Consider the following 22,673-nt stretch of genomic DNA (forward strand, 5'->3'; position numbering starts at 1 on the left):
GGATTGTCTTGAGAATAGAACACAAATAGCCTAGAAACTGAAGTAGCCTACTAAGTGGCTCATCAACTAGATTCAACTAGATTCAGCCTGATGTTTTTCTTGAGCGGATGGTCAGCATAGCCGGAACATAATTAGAAATAATTTGTAGACCGCAAGAAGTCCGAACATATTTAATATTGGACTAAAACATAATCATTTCAACCGTTGCTTACATTTGATTTCAAAAATTAAAATCACTTGGAGCCGATTTACTGGCGTTTTTACAGTCTTTTATGTCCAAAAATGAAAAAGTTTTTTTCCCCCCCAGAAAATGTACAGTATTTTATGTCCCCCCCACCCCCCCGCCCCCTCAGAATGTAGGGGGCCAAAATAAAATGACCAGTTGGGCTATGTGGTTAGTAATAGGCCTATTGGGCCGTTAGCAGTGAATGAACGTGTTAAAATGTGTGGCAGACGGAAAGAGAGAGAGTATATATATAGAGAGAGAGAGAGACGAGAGATGAGCGCTGCAGAGAGAGAGAGAGAGAGGGAGAGGGGATCACCAGAGGAGTTGCATTTGGAGAGAGTGAGGCACTGAAGGAAGAGACAGAGAGAGAAAGAGAGGACGGGAAAGGGACAAAAAAAGACGGGAAAGAAGAGAGGGAATAGTAAATACATCAGGAATATCATTTGTTTTGTCTACATAACGTTAGGTTTTCTGTAGAACACGGACAAGTCAACCGCTTTTCATCCGTTCTTACGGCAGCACGAGGACTGAGAGGGGAGAGCCGCATGGAACATTTTCTCTTTGTACTCAAAAGAAGAGGAGGCTGCTTTGTAGGCATTGCTACAGCTTTCTTTTTTTTTACGCCGAATTGTCATAGTGTAAATAGCCAATTTTATAGCCAATTTTTGATGGTCATTTTGATTTGGAAACCACGAAGTGAACCTAATGCTCTTTCGCAAGAAAGGAACAACAGCGTAACATAGACTTGACTAGTTCAGTTGTCTAGCTACTCCTATAGAGGAAACACACAACACGGCCAACGATAGAAAACCACGCGTCTAAATTCGCACTACCAACAGGACTTCCAGGGTTTTCTTCAGCGGACCGAGCATGGCTGCGGTTACCAGCCCAGAGACGAGTCCTCAACCCCGGGTGTATTTCCAGACGGCAGCCGCCGGTTCCACCGAAGAACCGGAGACCCCTGTTCGGAAGCAAGGGCGAGTAACCGTCAAATATGACCGAAAAGAACTCAGAAAGAGACTTAATCTGGAGGAATGGATAATCGGCCAGCTAACGGATCTTTACGACTGTGAGGTGAGATGCCGACAATAAATAACACAAAGATGAGGTGTAACTCGCAAATGGCACTATCCTTATATAGTGCACTACTTTTGACTAGGTACAATAGGGTTATGGTCAAAAGTACTGCACTATTGAATAGGGTGCCATTTGGGTCATAAAGGCTACTGTAATTAACTAATCGAATCTATCGATTAGGGTTAAATAAGACCCCCCCCCCCCCAAACATGTGTGTGATCAGGAATAGGCTAAAACTAAACATCACAGTGTCATCATAGCGTGACTTAACCTTTTTTATAGCCTAACTCAACAAATATTATTTTTTTCTCCATTGGGAATAGCCTAAATAGTATGCTATAGTTATGTCAATCATATATCCTAGGTGTAGTCCTAAAGGGAAGCTTCTAATCAATGGAAGTTGTGTTAAAATTAATCAATAATTTACAGTAATCAATCAATCAATCAATGACAAGGCATAAACCCCAACACCATTCTGTTGCACCATGCACATGTAACCTGGGGTGCTTTAGTCTAGAGCTACAGTTGGGTTCTGAGTTGTGTGTGTGTGTGTGTGTGTGTGTGTGTGTGTGTGTGTGTGTGTGTGTGTGTGTGTGTGGGTGATTCTGAGCTGGCATTGACCCACATTCTACTCCTAGCATAGGGACTTACACCTAGAGAAAGAGAGGAAGGGAAGGAGAGAGGGATGAATGAAGGAGAGGGAGTTACCTGTGGATCTATTGGCTGAATACAGACATGCTTCCACAAAAAGGACAGTAGAACTAAGACTGGCTGGATGGAGGGACGGAGAGAGACAGACAGTCAGACAGACAGTAGACCACCTGGATGGAGAGACAGACAGTCAGACAGACAGTAGACCGGCTGGTCCCTCCCTCCCTCCCTCCCTCCCTCCCTCCCTCCCTCCCTCCCTCCCTCCCTCCCTCCCTCCCTCCCTCCCTCCCTTCTTCCTCTCTCTCAGTAGGCTACAACACTACAAACTCTCCCCTTCTCAGCAAAGGAATCCATATCCATAATAAACGATTCACATTTCCACTGTGTGTGGCGTTGGGGAATAGGCATTGAGTGCGGTTACATGCACATAATAATGCGATTATTGTGAATAGTCAGATTAAAAATAATAGTTGCAAGAAGAACGATTTCCCTAATTATCCTGTTTCCTGATGGTACTCTGATAAATACAGAAAATCACCAATCAAAATAAACGCTCTACCACAGCAAACATGTTATTTTTGGGAAGCATGTTTGATTTTGAGTTCGGAAATGGGTTTATATGTCCTAATAATTCGAAAGATTGCTCAGAAAACCAGGTGTTTTAATTGGAGTATACTTACTTCGATTTTGAGCTTAAGATAAGCAGGGTAATGTGTTTAATCTGCCTACTGCCATATTCAGTTTAATATCAAATTATTAGTGTGCATGTAAACATACTCATCGTTACAGTTTCTCTAAACCCATATCGTCCCCCCCCCCTGCGGTGAATATTTATGTTTAGTGTCCGGTTGTATTGTCTTGTTTACTGGGGTCCGGTAAACAAACAGTTAACCTTGAATGCATGGGGCGTAACTAACCCCCATGGGGCGTAACTAACCCCAAACCCTAGAGCCCAACATGGCAAGAGGGAGCAGGGGAGCGCAGACAGGAGAGCGAGAGCCAGTGAGGTGGAGAGGTTTGGGCAGAATTAAGGCAGTAAAACAGAGAAAAGAAGAGGGGAGGAGAGAGGGAGGGAAGCTTGGAAACAGAAGAGGGGAGGAGAGAGGGAGGGAAGCTTGGAAACAGAAGAGGGGAGAAGAGAGGGAGGGAAGCTTGGAAACAGAAGAGGGGAGGAGAGAGGGAGGGAAGCTTGGAAAAAGAGAGTGTGCTGTGGTCTTTCCTATTTTCACACACATGATGTCACTCAGAAATTAACACTCTGGACACTGGTTTGTGTTTTGTGACCAAAACAAAGATGTTCTGTAACGCCTCGGGAATGAAAGACCCCCAGTGTAGCGGTACACACACACACACACACGATGTCCTGTCACCCAGGAATGTAACACGTGAACTCACACACTTCCTGTCTCTGTTAGAATGACTCAGCACAGAGCTGACTGACTGGCTGGGAAAGGCAGGAGGAAAGGCAGGAGGAAAGGCAGGAGGAAAGGCAGGAGAGGCAGATGTAAGTGTCATGAGCCCTCTCACTCCACCGGGTTACCACCTTAATTTGTTTCCACTATCTTCCACTCTGCTCACCTCCCTCTCTCTACTCAGCCTAACTAGCTCCACCTGTCCCTGCTCTGCTCGGCTCTAATTACTCTGCCAGCTGCGCTGCATTACCCACTAACCTCTCCCAGTATTTAAGGCCCTGTCTTTCAGCTCTCCGGTGTCAGATCGTCTGCAAAGCTCACACCCGGAACCTGTTTGCTCGCGCTTCTGGCTCACCCTGGTTTTGTGACCCCCGGACCTGCCTGTTTTTTGGATACTCTTCTGCCTCAGGAGATCCAGACCTGCTTCTGCCATTACGACTCCTGACTACTCTTCAATCCCGGTAACTCTGACCAGCCTTCTGCCTTGCTACTACGTATTTTGGATTTCCCTTGAACTGTACTGCTGCCTGGTTTCATTCCGCCCTGTTGTGTCTGTGTCTCCCCCCAGGACTTCTGGACCACCCACCACCGGCTTCATAGGACGCATCGCTGCCACTGGGGGGCACAGACCCAGCGCATTGGACGGGATCCCTGTTACCCTGGAGCCTTCATTCACTCCCTACTTCCCTTTTCCCTTAAGTTTAATAAACTTTCTGGTGTGACGCAATTGTGGTCCCCTGGTCGTCTGTCTGAATCGTGACAGTACGATCTGACCATTATGGACTCAGCGCACACTTTCCCCGACATGGAAACCGATGAGCATGAGCAGCAGTTCCAGCAGCAGCAACAACAACTCGCCATGATCATTCAACTCCTCACCAACCTTACCCCAGCCAGTCTGCCCACCAGCCCAGCCCCCGAGTTACCTGCCCCGGTCGTTGCAGCCGCTGCTCCGAACCCAAGATTGGAAACCCCGAGCGGTTCAACGGCGATTCAACCCAGGTCCGGCCATTCCTGACTAGCTGCCGACTTCAGTTCTCCTTGCAGCCAAGGACCTTCGCCACGGAGGGGGCTAAAGTTGGGTATGCCATCACTCACCTGACGGGCCGAGCTCGACTCTGGGGAACAGCAGAGTTCGAACGTCAAACCCCCGCATGTGCAACCTTCGACCTGTTTGCTGAGGAGATGCTGAAGGTGTTTGACCTGGATTCACCCACCGCAGAGGCGTCTCGTGAACTGTTCAGTATTCGACAAGGCAGACGTACAGTCGCAGACCATTCCATCGACTTCCCGAACCCTGGCTAGACGAAGTTCTTGGAACACACCATCGTTGGTGGACGCGTTCTTCCATAGTTTGGCTGACTATATCAAGGACGAGTTGGTCTCCCATGAACTGCCTTCCACTCTTGATGAAGCCATCGCACTGACTGTCAGGATCGACAGAAGGATACAGACCCGTCGTCGTGAGAGGGGGCGCCAAGGTCCACCTACTACCGGCATTCGGAGAGATCCGACTGGGCTCCTGTCATCTACTGCCACTCACCCAGGTCAGCTTGATCAGTCTGAGCCTATGGAGATTGGGCGAGCCTCCCTCACTCCTGCAGAGCGCCAGCGCCGCTTCACCTCAAACCTCTGCCTCTATTGTGGAGGTGATGGACATCGTGTGGTAACCTGCCCTTTAAAGGGCCGAAGCTCACCGGGCGTAGGGGGAGTCCGGTTGAGTTCAATGACCATCCAGTCCTCCGACCGCAAACCCCTGCTGCAAGTTCACCTCCGCCTCTCTGACTCAACTCACACCCTGGCTGCTCTGGTGGATTCTGGCGCCGAAGCCAACATAATGGACATCAAGCTGGCACGCCAACTGGGACTGGAGAACCTCCGTTTGACACCTCCTATTCCTGCCCGGGCACTGGACGGACACTTACTCGGATCGGTCACTCATGTCACGGCCCCGGTCTCGATGGGTCTGTCCGAAACCATCAAGAAACTATCCAGTTTCACCTGCTCCCCTCTCCAGGCCAACCCCTCATCCTGGGTTACCCATGGCTCCGCCCGGCACAACCCTCAGCTCGACTGGGTGACCGGGGTGATCAGGGAGTGGGGAGAGGACTGCCACCGAACCTGCCTGCTTGCTGCCGCACTACCCCCTCGGCCAGTACCTACTAACTCCGCTCCTGACCTCTCCAATGTCCCAGAATGCTACCATGGTCTCAGAGAGGTGTTTAACAAAGCAAGAGCCACATCTCTGCCCCCTCACCGACCGTACGACTGTGCCATCGACCTCCTCCCTGGAACAGCTCCTCCAAGGGGTCGTCTTTATTCGATTGTCTGCTCCTGAAAGAAAGTCCATGGAGGACTACATCAATGGCTCTCTGTCCGCAGGATTAATCCGTTCATCTTCATCTCCTGCTGGTGCTGGCTTCTTCTTTGTGGGGGAAGAAGGACGGATCTCTTCGCCCCTGCATCGACTACAGGGGACTCAACGACATCACAGTGAAAAACCGTTACCCTCTGCCTCTGCTCACCTCTGCTTTTGAGTTGCTCCAGGGAGCCACTGTTTTTACCAAGTTGGATCTCAGAAACGCTTACCACCTAGTGCGGATCCGGGAGGGAGATGAATGGAAAACCGCATTCAATACACCAACAGGCCACTACGAGTATCTGGTTATGCCTTTTGGCCTCACCAATGCTCCTGCTGTGTTCCAGGCTCTAGTGAATGATGTACTGCGGGACATGTTAAACAAGTTTGTCTTCGTTTACCTGGATGACATCTTAATTTACTCCAGAAACCTGTCTGAACACACCCGCCATGTCCAGCAAGTCCTTCATCGTCTTCTGGAGAATTCCCTCTACGCCAAGGCAGAGAAATGTGAGTTTCACGTCAAGACAGTGGCCTTCCTGGGGTACATAGTGGCAGAAGGAAGTATCCAAATGGATCCTGCCAAAGTATCAGCAGTCACTTCATGGCCAGTTCCGGAGAACAGAAAGAAGCTGCAACAGTTTCTGGGGTTTGCTAACTTCTATAGGAAGTTTATCCGGAACTACAGTACCGTTGCTGCCCCTCTCACTGCTCTAACCAGCACCAAGCAACCCCTTCACCTGGACCCCAGCAGCCGACAAAGCCTTCAGTACCCTCAAGGTGAGGTTCACCTCCGCTCCCATCCTCCAGATGCCTGATGTGGACCGGCAATTCATTGTGGAGGTGGACGCCTCGGATGTGGGAGTTGGTGCTGTGATTTCTCAGTGGGCTGCGGAGGATAGGAAGCTCCATCCCTGTGCCTTTTTCTCACGTCGGTTGTCCCCTCTGAGTGCAATTACGACATAGGGAACCGTGAGCTGCTGGCTGTGAAGCTTGCCTTGGAGGAGTGGCGTCACTGGCTGGAGGGGTCCACCATTCCATTTCTCGTTTGGACCGATCATAAGAACTTGGAGTACATCCGCACGGCCAAACGGTTGAACTCCAGGCAGTCCCGCTGGGCCCTGTTCTTCACCAGGTTTAATTTCACTCTGTCATACCGGCCTGGATCACGCAACACCAAGCCAGACGCCCTCTCCCGTCAATTCCAGAAGGATGACAACCCCTCCAAGGATCCTGTGTCGATTCTGCCAAGTCCCTGCATCGTTGCAGCTCTGACCTGGGCTGTTGAGGAACAGGTGCTGGAGGCTCTCCGTAACCAGCCAGGTCCCAGCACTTGCCCAGCTGACCGCCTTTTTGTCCCCGAAGACCTGAGGTCCCAGGTCATTCAGTGGGGACATGACTCCCGCCTAGCTTGTCACCCTGGCTCCACCCGCACTTACAACCTGCTCGCCCAGAGGTTCTGGTGGCCCTCTCTGAGGAAGGATGTACGGGAATTGGTCCAAGCCTGCCCCATCTGCAACCAACACAAGTCGTCCTGCCAGCCCCCAGCCGGATTGCTGCAGCCCCTGCCTGTGCCCAGACGTCCCTGGTCTCACATCGCCCTTGACTTTGTCACGGGGCTGCCCCCTTCAAGTGGCATGACCGTCATTCTCACCATCGTTGACCGTTTCAGCAAGATGGCACACTTCATTCCCCTCCCCCAAGCTCCCAACCGCCAAGGAGACCGCCCAGGTGGTCCTGGAACACGTCTTCCGGATCCACGGACTGCCAAGGGATGTTGTTTCTGACCGTGGTCCACAATTCTCCTCCGCTTTTTGGAAGGAGTTCTGTCACCTGCTGGGAGCCACAGTCAGTCTGACTTCCGGATTCCATCCCCAATCCAATGGGCAGTCAGAGCGGGCTAATCAGGAGCTCGAGAAGGCACTGCGATGCATGACTTCACGCAACCCCCCACTCCTGGTCGCAGCAATTGACATGGGTGGAGTACGCACACAATTCTCTGACCTGCTCTGCCATCGGTATGTCCCCTTTCCAATGTGTTTATGGATACCAGCCTCCTCTATTTGCCAGCCAGGAGGAGGAGGTTACTTGCCCATCTGCACTTGCTTTTGCCCGTCGATGTCGCCGCACCTGGTCACAAGCCCGAGCCACACTCCTCAGGTCCGTTGCCAGCTACACTACCGGGGCCAACCGTCGGAGAATTCCTGCTCCCACCTACCATGTTGGTCAAAGGGTGTGGTTGTCATCGAAGAACCTGCCACTCAGGGTGGAGTCGCAGAAGCTGGCACCTCGGTTCATTGGCCCATTCCCTATCATAAGAGTGATTAGCCCAACTGCTGTCCGGCTCCAACTGCCTAATTCCCTGAGGGTGCACCCCACTTTCCATGTGTCTAAGATTAAGCCCATCCATGAGAGTCCGCTGGTCCCTGCTGCGCCTGGTCCTCCTCCTCCACGGCTCGTCGATGGTGGCCTGGTTTACACCGTCCGCCGCCTGCTTCGGTCCAGACGGAGGGGTAGGGGTCTCCAGTACCTCATTGACTGGGAGGGCTATGGACCTGAGGAAAGGACCTGGGTGCCAGCTAGTCGGATTGTGGATAGGACTCTCATCACCGCTTTCACCAACGGCATCCTGATCAACCTGCAATCCGTAGGGGCCGCCCCAGAGGGTCCCTAACCGTCCGGCCCGCTCGGCTTCCTGTCCTGTGCCTGATCCTGTCTCGGGACCTGTCCCATCTCCCGACCACGGCCCTCCGGCTTCCTCCGAGGATGAGGACGTTCACTCGGACCGTTCGGAGGAGTTCTAGCCCTCCTCCGGCTCCCCTCCTCCCGCCGGCGTGGTGTTGCTCTTGGGACTTCTGGGGCCGTCCCTTGGGGGGTTCTGTCATGAGCCCTCTCACTCCACCGGGTTACCACCTTAATTTGTTTCCACTATCTTCCACTCTGCTCACCTCCCTCTCTCTACTCAGCCTAACTAGCTCCACCTGTCCCTGCTCTGCTCGGCTCTAATTACTCTGCCAGCTGCGCTGCATTACCCACTAACCTCTCCCAGTATTTAAGGCCCTGTCTTTCAGCTCTCCGGTGTCAGATCGTCTGCAAAGCTCACACCCGGAACCTGTTTGCTCGCGCTTCTGGCTCACCCTGGTTTTGTGACCCCGGACCTGCCTGTTTTTTGGATACTCTTCTGCCTCAGGAGATCCAGACCTGCTTCTGCCATTACGACTCCTGACTACTCTTCAATCCCGTAACTCTGACCAGCCTTCTGCCTTGCTACTACGTATTTTGGATTTCCCTTGAACTGTACTGCTGCCTGGTTTCATTCCGCCCTGTTGTGTCTGTGTCTCCCCCCAGGACTTCTGGACCACCCACCACCGGCTTCATAGGACGCATCGCTGCCACTGGGGGGCACAGACCCAGCGCATTGGACGGGATCCCTGTTACCCCTGGAGCCTTCATTCACTCCCTACTTCCCTTTTCCCTTAAGTTTAATAAACTTTCTGGTGTGACGCAATTGTGGTCCCCTGGTCGTCTGTCTGAATCGTGACAGTAAGGAACTAACTTAGCCTTGGGGCATCAGGTAGTTTGATTATGAAACTCAATTGGTAGAAAATTTATGCGCACATTGACTGTAAGTCGCTTGGGATAAAAACGTCTGCTAAATGGCATATTATTATTATTATTATTATTATCACTGAAAACTGAGTGAGGAAAAATAGAGGGGTGAGAGAGAGAGAGAGAGAGAGAGAGAGAGAGAGATGACTGTATCAGGAGAATGCTCATGTAGGGTTGCTGCCACCCCACAGGAAGTGTGTCGACTCCTGTAGTACTCGGTGAGTACCCCCTCTTCATTTGTTTGTCTGACAGAGAGAGAGAGAGAGAGAGAGAGAGAGAGAGAGAGAGAGAGAGAGAGAGAGCAGAGAGAGACAGAGAGAGAGAGAGAGAGAGAGAGAGAGAGAGGGTAAGGAAAGAGAGAGAGAGAGAGAGAGAGAGAGAGAGAGAGAGAGAGAGAGAGAGGGGGAGAGCTCTCTGAATCACCATCAGTGGATGTGGACTCAGAGGAGGTTTGTGTCTGACACTCCTGCCACTCCCGTTGGACCCACAGAACGTGTTGCTGCACATGGAGTATAGAGATACTCTTACTCAACAGTGGGTTAGATTCCATTTATACTTTTTGCCCTTCAGCAGACGCTTTTATCAACATTTTGGCTGAAGTGTGGGTCCCGTGTAGCTCAGTTGGTAGAGCATGGCACTAGTAACTACAATGTTGTGGGTTCAATTCCCACGTGGGACGAGTAGAAAATGTATGCACTCACTATTTGAAGTCACTTTGGATAAAATCGTCTACTAAATGAGATAAAGAAGGATATTTTGCTGAAGGTGCTGTTTGATTAACGGGTATCATTATATATAAACTCAACAAACAAAAAAACGTGCCTCTCACTGTCAACTGTGTTTATTTTCAGCAAACTTAATGTGTAAATATTTGTATGAACATAACAAGATTCAACAACTGAGACATAAACTGAACAAGTTCCACAGACATGTGACTAACAGAAATTGAATAATGTTTCCCGAGGGGGTCAAAATCAAAAGTAACAGTCAGTATCTGGTGTGGCCACCAGCTGCATTAAGTACTGCAGTGCATCTCCTCCTCATGGACTGCACCAGATTTGCCAGTTCTTGCTGTGAGACATTACCCTACTCTTCCACCAAGGCACCTGCAAGTTCCCGGACATTTCTGGGGGGAATGGCCCTAGCCCTCACCCTCCGATCCAACAGGTCCCAGACGCGCTCAGTGGGATTGAGATCCGGGCTCTTTGCTGGCCATGGCTGAACACTGACATTCCTGTCTTGCAGGAAATCATGCACAGAATGAGCAGTATGGCTGGTGGCATTGTCATGCTGGAGGGTCATGTCAGGATGAGCCTGCAGGAAGGGTACCACATGAGGGAGGAGGATGTCTTCCCTGTAACGCACAGCGTTGAGATTGCCTGCAATGACAACAAGCTCAGTCCGATGATGCTGTGACACACTGCCCCAGACTATGACGGACCCTCCACCTCCAAATCGATCCCGCTCCAGAGTACAGGCCTCGGTGTAACACTCATTCCTTCGACGATAAACGCGAATCCGACCATCACCCCTGGTGAGACAAAACCGCGACTCGTCAGTGAACAGCACTTTTGCCAGTCCTGTCTGGTCCAGCGACGGTGGGTTTGTGCCCATAGGCGACGTTGTTGCCGGTGATGTCTGGTGAGGACCTGCCTTACAACAGGCCTACAAGCCTTCAGTCCAGCCTCTCTCAGCCTATTGCGGACAGTCTGAGCACTGATGGAGGGATTGTGCGTTCCTGGTGTAACTCGGGCAGTTGTTGTTGCCATCCTGTACCTGTCCCGCAGGTGTGATGTTCGGATGTACCGATCCTGTGCAGGTGTTGTTACACGTGGTCTGCCACTGCGAGGATGATCAGCTGTCCGTCCTGTCTCCCTGTAGCTCTGTCTTAGGCGTCTCACAGTACGGACATTGCAATTTATTGCCCTGGCCACATCTGCAGTCCTCATGCCTCCTTGCAGCATGCCTAAGGCACGTTCACGCAGATGAGCAGGGACCCTGGGCATCTTTCTTTTGGTGTTTTTCAGAGTCAGTAGAAAGGCCTCTTTAGTGTCCTAAGTTTTCATAACTGTGACCTTAATTGCCATCTGTAAGCTGTTAGTGTCTTAACGACCGTTCCACAGGTGCATGTTCATTAATTGTTTATGGTTCATTGAACAAGCATGGGGAACAGTGTTTAAACCCTTTACAATGAAGATCTGTGAAGTTATTTGGATTTTTGCTAATTATCTTTGAAAGACAGGGTCCTGAAAAAGGGAGGATTCTTTTTTTTGCTGAGTTTATATACAGTACCAGTCAAAAGTTTGGACACACCTACTCATTCAAGGGTTTTTCTTTATTTTTTAAAACTATTTTCTACATTGTAGAGTAATAGTGAAGACATCAAAACTATGAAATAACAACATTATAAAGATACCCATTAATCAAACAGCACCTTAAGCAAAATATCCTTCTTGATATCACACCACCCTGTTGATTCATGTTACCCTACACCCCAGTCCCTACACACACCTGTCCTTACACGCTTATTTAGCGCACATTGCCTCACATCGGAAAAATGTGACGAAGTTTGTGTGTGCCGGTATAGAGCGGTTATTGCGAATTGCTTTTTTTCCCCCCCAGACAAGCACCAGTTGAGGTGTGGTGATGATGATGGCGCCCCGGAGAAGATGGCTGCCGTTTTACAGCCCTCTAACCAATTGTACTATTATGTGTGTTGTGCCGCGTTATTTTTTAAAATTTATTTTGTACATAATGTTTCTGCCATCGTCTCTTATAACCAAAAAGAGCTTCTGGATATCAGGACAGTGATTGAGCTAAGTTCCACAGACACACACACCAACATACAGTCCTACATAGGAGAGAGAGAGAGAGAGGGAGAGTGTGTGTATATATATATGTACAGTGCATTCAGAAAGTATTCAAACCCCTTGACTTTTTCCACATTTTGTTACGTTACAGCCTTATTCTAAAATGGATTAAAATGTCCCCCCCCCTCCTGATCAATCTACAAACAATACCCCATAATGGCAAAGCGAAAAAACTGTTTTTTAGAAATTTTAGCAAATGTATTAAAAATAAAAAGGATTACTTTATACTATCCCAGGTATTCCTTAAAGAGGTGGGGTTTCAAATGTCTCCGGAAGGTGGTGAGTGACTCCGCTGTCCTGGCGTCGTGAGGGAGCTTGTTCCACCATTGGGGTGCCAGAGCAGCGAACAGTTTTGCCTGGGCTGAGCGGGAACTGTGCTTCCGCAGAGGAAGGGGAGCCAGCAGGCCAGAGGTGGATGAACGCAATGCCCTCGTTTGGGTGTAGGGACTGATCAGAGCCTGAAGGTACGGAGGTGCCGTTCCCCTCACAGCTCCGTAGGCAAGCATCATGGTCTTGTAGCTCACCTTTGGCAGCGATTACAGCCTCGAGTCTTCTTGGGGATGGCGCTACAAGCTTGGCACAGCTGTATTTGTGGAGTTTCTCCCATTCTTCTCTGCAGATCCTTTCAAGCTCTGTCAGGTTGGATGGAGAGTGTCTCTCCAGAGATGTTCGATCGTGTTCAAGTCCGGGCTCTGGCTGGGCCACTCAAGGACATTCAGAAACTTGTCCCGAAGCCACTCCTGCGTTGTCTTGGCTGTGTGCTTAGGGTCGTTGTCCTGTTGGAAGGTGAACCTTCACCCAGTCTGAGGTCCTGAGCGCTCTGGAGCAGGTTTTCATTAAGGAGCTCTCTGTAATTTGCTCCGTTCATCTTTCCCTCGATCCTGACTAGTCTCCCAGTCCCTGTCTCTGATGCTGCCACCACCATGCTTCACCGTAGGGATGGTGCCAGGTTTCCTTCAGATGTGACGCTTAGAATTCAGGCCAAAGAGTTCAATCTTGGTTTCATCAGACCAGAGAATCTTGTTTTTCATGGTCTGAGAGTCCTTTAGGTGCATTTTGACAAACCCCAAGCGGGCTGTCATGTCCCTTTTACTGAGGAGTGGCTTCCGTCTGGCCTCTCTAACATAAAGGCCTGATTGGGGGAGTGCTGCGGAAATGGTTGTCCTTCTGGAATGTTCTCCCATCTCAACACAGAGGAACTCTGGAGCTCTGCCAGAGTGACCATCGGGTTCTTGGTCACCTCCCTGGCCAAGACCCTTTCCCCCCTATTGCTCCGGGTGGAAGCCGGCTAATACTGACTAACTTTCAGGGCAGGGTGCTAGTGATGGCTATAGTGATGGCTATAGTGATGGCTATTTAACAGTGACGGCCTGAAGATGGAAGCCTTTTTTTCAGTCTCTCGGTCCCCGCTTTGATGCACCTGTACTGTCTCCGCCTTCTAGATGGTAGCAGGGTGAACAAGCCGTGGCTCGGGTGGCTGAGGTCCTTGATGATCTTCTTGTCCTTCCTGTGACACCGGGTGCTGTAGATGTCCTGGAGGGCAGGGCAGACCGCACCACCCTCTGGAGAGCCCTGCAGTCGCGGACGGTGCAGTTGCTGTACCAGGCGGTGATACAGCCCGAGAGGATGCTCTCAATGGTGCATCTGTAGAAGTTTGTGAGGGTCTTCGGGTCCAAGCTGAATTTCTTCAGCTTCCCGAGGTTGAAGAGGCGCTGTTGCGTCTGTGTGTGTGGATGGATCATTTCAGGTTGTCAGTGATGTGGTCACGGCGAGGAACTTGAAGCTTTTCACCCTCCACTGTGGCACCGTCGATGTGGCTTCTTCGTTTTGTCGACTTTGAGGGAGAGTTTATTTTCCTGGCACCCTCACCTCCTCCCTGTGGGCTCTCATCGTTTTTGGTGATCAGGTTTACCGCTGTTGTGTCGTCAGGAAATACATGATTGAGTTGGAGACGTGCGTGGCCACGCAGTCATGGGTGAACAGGGAGTACAGGAGGGGGGCTGAGCACACACCGTTGTGCCTAGTGGAGCCCCCGTGTTGAGGATCAGCGTAGTGGAGGTGTTGTTTCCTACCTTCACCACCTGGGGGCGGCCCGTCAGGAAGTCCAGGACCCAGTTGCACAGGGCGGGGTTCAGACCCAGGGCCCCGAGCTTAATGATGAGCTTGGAGGGTACTATGGTGTTGAATGCTGAGCTGTAGTTGATGAACAGCATTCTTATATAGGTATTCCTCTTGTCCAGACGGGATAGGGAAGTGCAATGGCGTTCCATGGATCTGTTGGGGCGGTATGCAAATTCTAGTGGTTCTATGGTGTTCAGTAAGGGGGAGGTGATTTGATTAATTAATTAATTATTAACTAGCCTCTCAAAGCACTTCATGATATTTTGAAAGTTATATATCTTGAAAAAAAACGTGATTGCTGACAAGCAAAACATTTTGGGACTATGTCAACAATGGACTAATGAAACAAATACCAAAAGATAGTTTTTGGGTGGAATTGTCCTTTAATTGGAAACATGCACACACACACACCCCCTGTAATTTCCCATGTATGTGCATCTCAGTACCCCCACTCTCTCATAGTCACATGGTTAAACAAGAGAGAGAGACAGAGAGACAGAAAAGGCTTAACCCTTCAATGGTGTGTGGGTGTTTGTCAAATAAGAATATGCATGATTATTTTCCAAAACAGTCAGTCACTAAAAAGGACTGAAATGAAAGAGTAAAAAGGATGAAAGAAAGAGGTTAAAGGTCAGATGGACATGGTTTCAAAACAAAAAGAAGCCTGAGTTGTGCTACATGTCATGTTCTCTCTCTCTCTCTCTCTCTCTCTCTCTCTCTCTCTCTCTCTCTCTCTCTCTCTCTCTCTCTCTCTCTGTCTCTCTCTGTCTCTCTCTGTCTCTCTCTCTGTCTCTCTCTCTCTCTCTCTGTCTCTCTCTCTCTCTCTCTCTCTCTCTCTCTGTCTCTCTCTCTCTCTCTCTCTCTCTCTCTCTCTCTCTCTCTCTCTCTCTCTCTCTCTCTCTCTCTCTCTCTGTCTCTCTCTGTCTCTCTCTCTGTCTCTCTCTCTCTCTCTCTCTCTCTCTCTGTCTCTCTGTCTCTCTCTCTCTCTCTCTCTCTGTCTCTCTCTCTCTCTCTCTCTGTCTCTCTCTCTCTCTCTCTCTCTCTCTCTCTCTCTCTCTCTGTCTCTCTCTCTCTCTCTCTCTGTCTCTCTCTCTCTTTCTCTGTCTCTCTCTCTCTCTCTCTCTCTCTCTCTCTCTCTCTCTCTCTCTGTCTCTCTCTCTGTCTCTCTCTCTCTCTCTCTCTCTCTCTCTCTCTCTCTCTCTCTCTCTCTCTCTCTCTCTCTCTCTCTCTCTCTCTTGTCTCTCTCTCTCTCTCTCTCTCTCTCTCTCTCTCTCTCTCTCTCTCTCTCTCTCTTCTCTCTCTCTCTCTCTCTCTCTCTCTCTCTCTCTCTCTCTCTCTCTCTCTCTCTCTCTCTCTCTCTCTCTCTCTCTGTCTCTCTCTCTGTCTCTCTCTCTGTCTCTCTCTCTGTCTCTCTGTCTCTCTCTCTCTCTCTCTCTCTCTCTCTCTCTCTCTCTCTCTCTCTCTCTCTCTCTCTCTCTCTCTCTCTCTCTCTCTCTCTCTCTCTCTCTCTCTCTGTCTCTCTCTCTCTCTGTCTCTCTCTCTCTCTGTCTCTCTCTCTCCCACTCCAGTGTGTGGGGTTAACATGTGCAGAACTCTCTTCGCTCTTCTCTCAATTCTTCCCCTCTCCCTCCCTCATTCCAACCCCCCCCCATCTCTCTCTCTCTCCCCAGTGGGGTTAGCAGGGTTAGCAGGGTTAGCAGGGTTAATAGGGATTAGCAGGGTTAGCAGGGTTAGCAGGGTTAACAGGGTTAGCAGGGTTAGCAGGGTTTGCAGGGTTAGCAGGGTTAACAGGGTTAGCAGGGTTAGCAGGGTTAGCAGGGTTTGCAGGGTTAGCAAGGTTAACAGGGTTAGCAGGGTTAGCAGGGTAAACATGGTTAGCAGGGTTAACAGGTTTAACAGGGTTAACAGGGTTAGCAGGGTTAACAGGGTTAACAGGGTTAGCAGGGTTAGCAGGGTTAACAGGGTTAGCAGGGTTAACAGGGTAAGCAGGGTTAGCAGGGTTAACAGGGTTAGCAGGGTTAGCAGGGTTAACAGGGTTAGCAGGGTTAACAGGGATAACAGGGTTAGCAGGGTTAGCAGGGTTAACAGGGTTAGCAGGGTTAGCAGGGTTAGCAGGGATAACAGGGTTAGCAGGGTTAACAGGGATAACAGGGTTAGCAGGGTTAGCAGGGTTAGCAGGGTTAACAGGGTTAGCAGGGTTAGCAGGGTTAACAGGGTTAGCAGGGTTAGCAGGGTTAGCAGGGTTAGCAGGGTTAACAGGGTTTGCAGGGTTAACAGGGTTAGCAGGGTTAACAGGGTTAGCAGGGTTAACAGGGTTAGCAGGGTTAGCAGGGTTAACAGGGTTAGCAGGGATAACAGGGTTAGCAGGGTTAACAGGGTTAGCAGGGTTAACAGGGTTAGCAGGGTTAGCAGGGTTAACAGGGTTAGCAGGGTTAACAGGGATAACAGGGTTAGCAGGGTTAGCAGGGTTAGCAGGGTTAGCAGGGTTAGCAGGGTTTGCAGGGTTAACAGGGTTAGCAGGGTTAACAGGGTTAGCAGGGTTAGCAGGGTTAACAGGGTTAGCAGGGTTAACAGGGTTAGCAGGGTTAGCAGGGTTAACAGGGTTAGCAGGGTTAACAGACTCTCTGCTGTGTTTGTTATTCTAGTATCTGCAGATTCCCGATAAGCAGTTAGTTGTGTGTGTTTCTGTGTGTGTGTGATGGAAGGCAGCAGGTGTCGACTGATGACCCCCACCCTTTCTCGTTGCATACACCCCCCCACTCTCTCTTATCCTAGTCTCTCTCTCTCTCTCTCTCCCCCCTCATCTCTCTCCTGGGGTGATAAGCTGTTTTGACCAGCCAGCCATGCTTCCATCTGTACCACTTTGTGTGTTTGTGTGTGTGTGTGTGTCTGTGTGTGTGTGTGTGTGTGTCTGTGTCTGTGTGTGTGTGTGTGTCTGTGTGTGTGTGTGTGTGTGTGTGTGTGTGTGTGTGTGTGTGTGTGTGTGTGTGTGTGTGTGTGTGTGTTGCAACAGTAGGTTACAGAAGGTTGTTTAAGGACAAGTTGTTCTCTGTGTGTTTCGGGTCCTATGTCAGCTATGCCAGCCCGCTCTCATCAAACTGCCTGTGAGTGTGTGTGTCTCTGTGTGTGTCTGTGTGTGTTTCGGGTCCTATGTCAGCTATGCCAGCCCGCTCTCATCAAACTGCCTGTGAGTGTGTGTGTCTCTGTGTGTGTCTGTGTGTGTTTCGGGTCCTATGTCAGCTATGCCAGCCCGCTCTCACCAAACTGCCTGTGAGTGTGTGTGTCTCTGTGTGTTTCGGGTCCTATGTCAGCTATGCCAGCCCGCTCTCACCAAACTGCCTGTGAGTGTGTGTGTCTCTGTGTGTTTCGGGTCCTATGTCAGCTATGCCAGCCCGCTCTCACCAAACTGCCTGTGAGTGTGTATGTCTCTGTGTGTGTCTCTGTGTGTGTCTGTGTGTGTCTGTGTGTGTGTGAGTGTGTTGAGTTACGACACAAAGTCTGGTTAGGGCTAACGATTATGCTGACTGAAAGTACCACACACAAATACACATGCAAACACACACATGCAAACACAAACAAAAATACACATGCAAACACACACATGCAAACACACTCACAAATTCAGTGGCTTTGATTGATCTTTTTGTTTTGTTATGACCTCCCTCCCTTCTTCCTGTGTGGTCAGTCATTACTCTCCTTCTCTCTCTCTCCCTCTCTCCTCTCTCTCCCTCTCCTCTCTCTCTCTCCCTCTCCTCTCTCTCTCTTCTCTCCTCTCTCTCCCTCTCTCTCCCTCTCATCTCTCTCTCTTCTCTCCTTTTTCTCTCCTCTCCTCTCTCTCTCTTCTCTCCTCTCTCCCTCTCCTCTCTCTCTTCTCCTCTCTCTCTCTTCTCTCCTCTCCTCTCTCTTCTCTCCTCTCTCTCTCTTCTCTCTTCTCTCCTCTCTCCCTCTCCTCTCTCTCTCTCTCCCTCTCTCTTCTCCTCGCTCTCTCCCTCTCCTCTCTCTTCTCTCCTCTCCTCTCTCTTCTCTCCTCTCTCTCTCTTCTCTCTTCTCTCCTCTCTCCCTCTCCTCTCTCTCTCCCTCTCTCTTCTCCTCGCTCTCTCCCTCTCCTCTCTCTCTCTTCTCTCCTCTCTCTCTCCCTCTCTCCTCTCTCTCCCTCTCATCTCTCTCTCTTCTCTCCTTTTTCTCTCCTCCTCTCTCTCTCTTCTCTCCTCTCTCCCTCTCCTCTCTCTCTCTCCTCTCTCTCTTCTCTCCTCTCTCTCTCTCCCTCTCCCCATCCTCTCTCTCTCTTCTCTCCTATCTCTCTCCTCTCCTCTCTCTCTTCTCCTCTCTCTCCTCTCCTCTCTCTCTCTTCTCTCCTCTCTCTCTCCCTCTCCCTCTCCTCTCTCTCTCTTCTCTCCTCTCTCTCTCTCCTCTTTCTCTCTTCTCATCTCTCTCTCCTCTTTCTCTCTTCTCTCCTCTCTCTCCCCCTCTCCTCTCTCTTCTCTCCTCTCTCTCTCCCTCTCTCCTCTCTCTCTCTTCTCTCCTCTTTCTCTCTCTCTCTTATCTCTCTCTCTCCCTCTCTCCTCTCTCTCTTCTCCTCTCTCTCTCTTCTCCTCTCTCTCTCCCTCTCCTCTCTCTCTCTTCTCTCCTCTCTCTCTCTCCCTCTCCCTCTCATCTCTCTCTCTTCTCTCCTCTTTCTCTCTTCTCTCCTCTCTCCTCTCTCCCTCTCCTATCTCTCTCTCTCTTCTCCTCGCTCTCTCTCCCTCTCCCCCTCCTCTCTCTCTCTTCTCTCCTCTCTCTCTCTCTCCCTCTCATCTCTCTCTTCTCTCCTCTCTCTCTCTTCTCTCCGCTCTCCCTCTCATCTCTCTCTTCTCTCCTCTCTCTCTTCTCTCCTCTCTCTCTCTCCCTCTCTTCTCTCCTCTCTCCCTCTCCTCTCTCTCTCTCCTCTCTCTCTTCTCCTCTCTCTCTCTTCTCTCCTCTCCTCTCTCTCCTCTCCTCTCTCGCTCTTCTCTCCTCTCTCTCTCCCTCTCCTCTCTCTCTCTCCTCTTTCTCTCTTCTCATCTCTCTCTCCTCTTTCTCTCTTCTCTCCTCTCTCTCCCCCTGTCCTCTCTCTTCTCCTCTCTCTCTCCCTCTCTCCTCTCTCTCCTCTCCTCTCTCTCTCTTCTCTCCTCTTTCTCTCTCTCTCTTATCTCTCTCTCTTCCTCTCTCTCTTCTCCTCTCTCTCTCTCTTCTCCTCTCTCGCTCCCTCTCCTCTCTCTTCTCTCCTCTCTCTCTCCATCTCATCTCTCTCTCTTCTCTCCTCTCTCCCTCTCCTATCTCTCTCTCTCTTCTCCTCGCTCTCTCCCTCCTCTCTCTCTCTCCCTCTCATCTCTCTCTCTCTTCTCTCTCTCTCTTCTCTCCTCTCTCCCTCTCCTCTCTCTCTCTCCCTCTCCTCTCTCTCTTATCTCCTCTCTCTCTTATCTCCTCTCTCTCCCTCTCCTCTCTCTTCTCTCCTCTCTCTTCTCTCCTCTCTCTCCCTCTCCTCTCTCTCTCTTCTCTCCTCTCTTTCTTCTCTCCTCTCTCCCTCTCCTCTCTCTCTCTTCCCCTCTCCTCTCGCTCTCTTCTCTCTTCTCTCTCTCTCCCTCTCCTGTCTCTCCTCTCTCTCTCTTCTCTCTCTTCTCTCCTCTCCTATCTCTCTCTCTCCCTCTCTCCTCTCTCTCTTCTCCTCGCTCTCTCCCTCTCCTCTCTCTCTCCCTCTCCCCCTCCTCTCTCTCTCTTCTCTCCTCTCTCTCTCCCTCTCATCTCTCTCTCTTCTCTCATATCTCTCTCTTCTCTCCTCTCTCTCTTCTCTCCTCTCTCCCTCTCCTCTCTCTCTCTTATCTCCTCTCCCCTCTCTCTCTTCTCTCCTCTCTCTTCTCTCCTCTCTCTCCCTATCCTCTCTCTCCTCTCTCTCTTCTCTCCTCTCTCCCTCTCCTCTCTCTCTCTTCCCCTCTTCTCTCTTCTCTCTCTCTCCCTCTCCTGTCTCTCTCTTCTCTCCTCTCTCTCTCTCCCTCTCCTCTCTCTCTTCTCTCCTCTCTCTCTCCCTCTCCTCTCTCTCCAAAGTTCCAAAATAATAAAGACATTTCAAATGTCATATTATATCTATATACAGTGTTGTTACAATGTGCAAATAGTTAAAGTACAAATGGGAAAATAAATAAACATAAATATGGGTTGCATTTACAATGGTGTTTGTTCTTCACTGGTTGCCCTTTTCTTGTGGCAACAGCTCACAAATCTTGCTGCTGTGATTGCACACTGTGGTATTTCACGCAATATATATGGGAGTTTATCAAAATTGGCTTTGTTTTCAAATTCTTTGTGGATCTGTGTAATCTGAGGGAAATATGTGTCTCTAATACAGTAGCTTGCGAAAGTATTCACCCCCCTTGGCATGTTTCCTATTTTGTTGCCTTACAACCTGGAATTAAAATGGATTTTTTGGGGGGTTTGTATCATTTGATTTACACAACATGCCTACCACTTTGAAGATGCAAAATATGTTTTATTGTGAAACAAACAAGAAATAAGACAAAAAAACAGAAAACTTGAGCGTGCATAACTATTCACCCCCCCAAAGTCAATACTTTGTTGAACCACCTTTTGCAGCAATTACAGCTGCAAGTCTCTTGGGGTATGTCTCTATAAGCTTGGCACATCTAGCCACTGGGATTTTTGCCCATTCTTTAAGGCAAAACTGCTCCAGCTCCTTCAAGTTGGATGACTTCCGCTGGTGTAGAGCAATCTTTAAGTCATACCACATATTCTCAATTGGATTGAGGTCTGGGCTTTGACTAGGCCATTCCAAGACATTTACATGTTTCCCCTTAAACTACTCGAGTGTTGCTTAAACAGTATGCTTAGGGTCATTGTCCTGCTGGAAGGTGAACCTCCGTACCAGTCTTAAATCTCTGGAAGACTGAAACAGGTTTCCCTCAAGAATTTCCCTGTATTTAGCGCCATCCATCATTCCTTCAATTCTGACCAGTTTCCCAGTCCCTGCCGGTGAAAAACATCCCCACAGCATGATGCTGCCACCACCATTGGTGTTCTCGGGGTGATGAGAGGTGTTGGGTTTGCGCCAGACATAGCGTTTTCCTTGATGGCCAAAAAGCTCAATTTTAGTCTCATCTGACCAGAGTACCTTCTTTCATATGTTTGGGGAGTCTCCCACATGCCTTTTGGCGAACACCAAACGTGTTTGCTTATTTTTCTCTTTAAGCAATGGCTTTTTTCTGGCCACTCTTCCGTAAAGCCCAGCTCTGTGGAGTGTGCGGCTTAAAGTGGTCCTATGGACATATACTCCAATCTCCGCTGTGGAGCTTTGCAGCTCCTTCAGGGTTATCTTTGGTCTCTTTGTTGCCTCTCTGATTAATGCCCTCCTTGCCTGGTCCGTGATTTTTGGAGGGCGGCCCTCTCTTGGCAGGTTTGTTGTGGTGCCATATTCTTTCCATTTTTTAATAATGGATTTAATGGTGATCCATGGGATGTTCAAAGTTTCGTATATATTTTTATAACCCAACCCTGATCTGTACTTCTCCACAACTTTGACCCTGACCTGTTTGGAGAGCTCCTTGGTCTTCATGGTGCCGCTTGCTTGGTGGTGCCCCTTGCTTAGTGGTGTTGCAGACTCTGGGGCCTTTCAGAACAGGTGTATATATACTGAGATCATGTGACAGATCATGTGACACTTAGATTGTTTAGATTGAAATTTTTTAAATTTCACTTCACCAATTTGGACTATTTTGTGTATGTCCATTACATGAAATCCAAATAAAAATCAATTTAAATTACAGGTTGTAATGACACAAAATAGGAAAAACACCAAGGGGATGAATACTTTTGCAAGGCACTGTATGCATCCCTCTGTCTCTCTCTTTCTCTCTCTCCTTCTCTCTTCTTCTATCTCTTTCTCTCTGTTTTCCTGAAGTGTTCCTCCAGCCCTCGTAAAGTGATAGGAAACTCTCTCACTTCAAACAGTAAATCAGATCATGAAGTCAGGAAAGGGGAAGAGAGGGAGGATGGGGAAAGGAGGGATGGGAAAAGAAAGGATGGGAAAAGGGATGGATGGGAAAAGGAGGGATGGGAAAAGAAAGGATGGGAAAAGGGATGGATGGGGAAAGGAGGGATGGGAAAAGAAAGGATGGGAAAAGGGATGGATGGGAAAAGGAGGAATGGGATATCCAGAGCTCTCAAGATCTTCCTCAGTGTGTGTCACTCTCTTCAGTCCTTTCTCTCTCTCACTCTTCTCTCTCTCTCTCTCTCTCTCTCTCTCTCTCTCTCTCTCTCTCTCTCTCTCGCTCTCTCTCTGTTTCTCTGTCTCTCACTCTCTCTGTTTCTCTCTCTCTCGC

At 49.6% G+C, this 22,673-nt stretch overlaps 1 protein-coding gene across 2 annotated transcripts in view; it reads left to right on the forward strand.

Annotated features, from left to right (window-relative positions):
• Positions 1–374: 374 nt before the first annotated feature.
• The window catches only part of LOC121571079 (protein phosphatase 1 regulatory subunit 14B-like), a 37,897-nt gene continuing 15,598 nt past the window's right edge, over positions 375–22,673 (forward strand). The window contains exon 1 of one of the 2 annotated variants that reach the window (XM_045221785.1): positions 375–1,300. In XM_045221785.1, coding sequence (XP_045077720.1) covers positions 1,097–1,300 — 204 coding nt within the window. In that variant the 5' untranslated portion in view covers positions 375–1,096. The remainder of the gene's footprint in view (positions 1,301–22,673) is intronic. The other variant, XM_045221786.1, reaches the window with a different exon arrangement.

Source organism: Coregonus clupeaformis, chromosome 8, assembly GCF_020615455.1.
Source record: "Coregonus clupeaformis isolate EN_2021a chromosome 8, ASM2061545v1, whole genome shotgun sequence".
In the NCBI taxonomy this organism is placed as follows: Eukaryota; Metazoa; Chordata; class Actinopteri; order Salmoniformes; family Salmonidae; genus Coregonus; species Coregonus clupeaformis.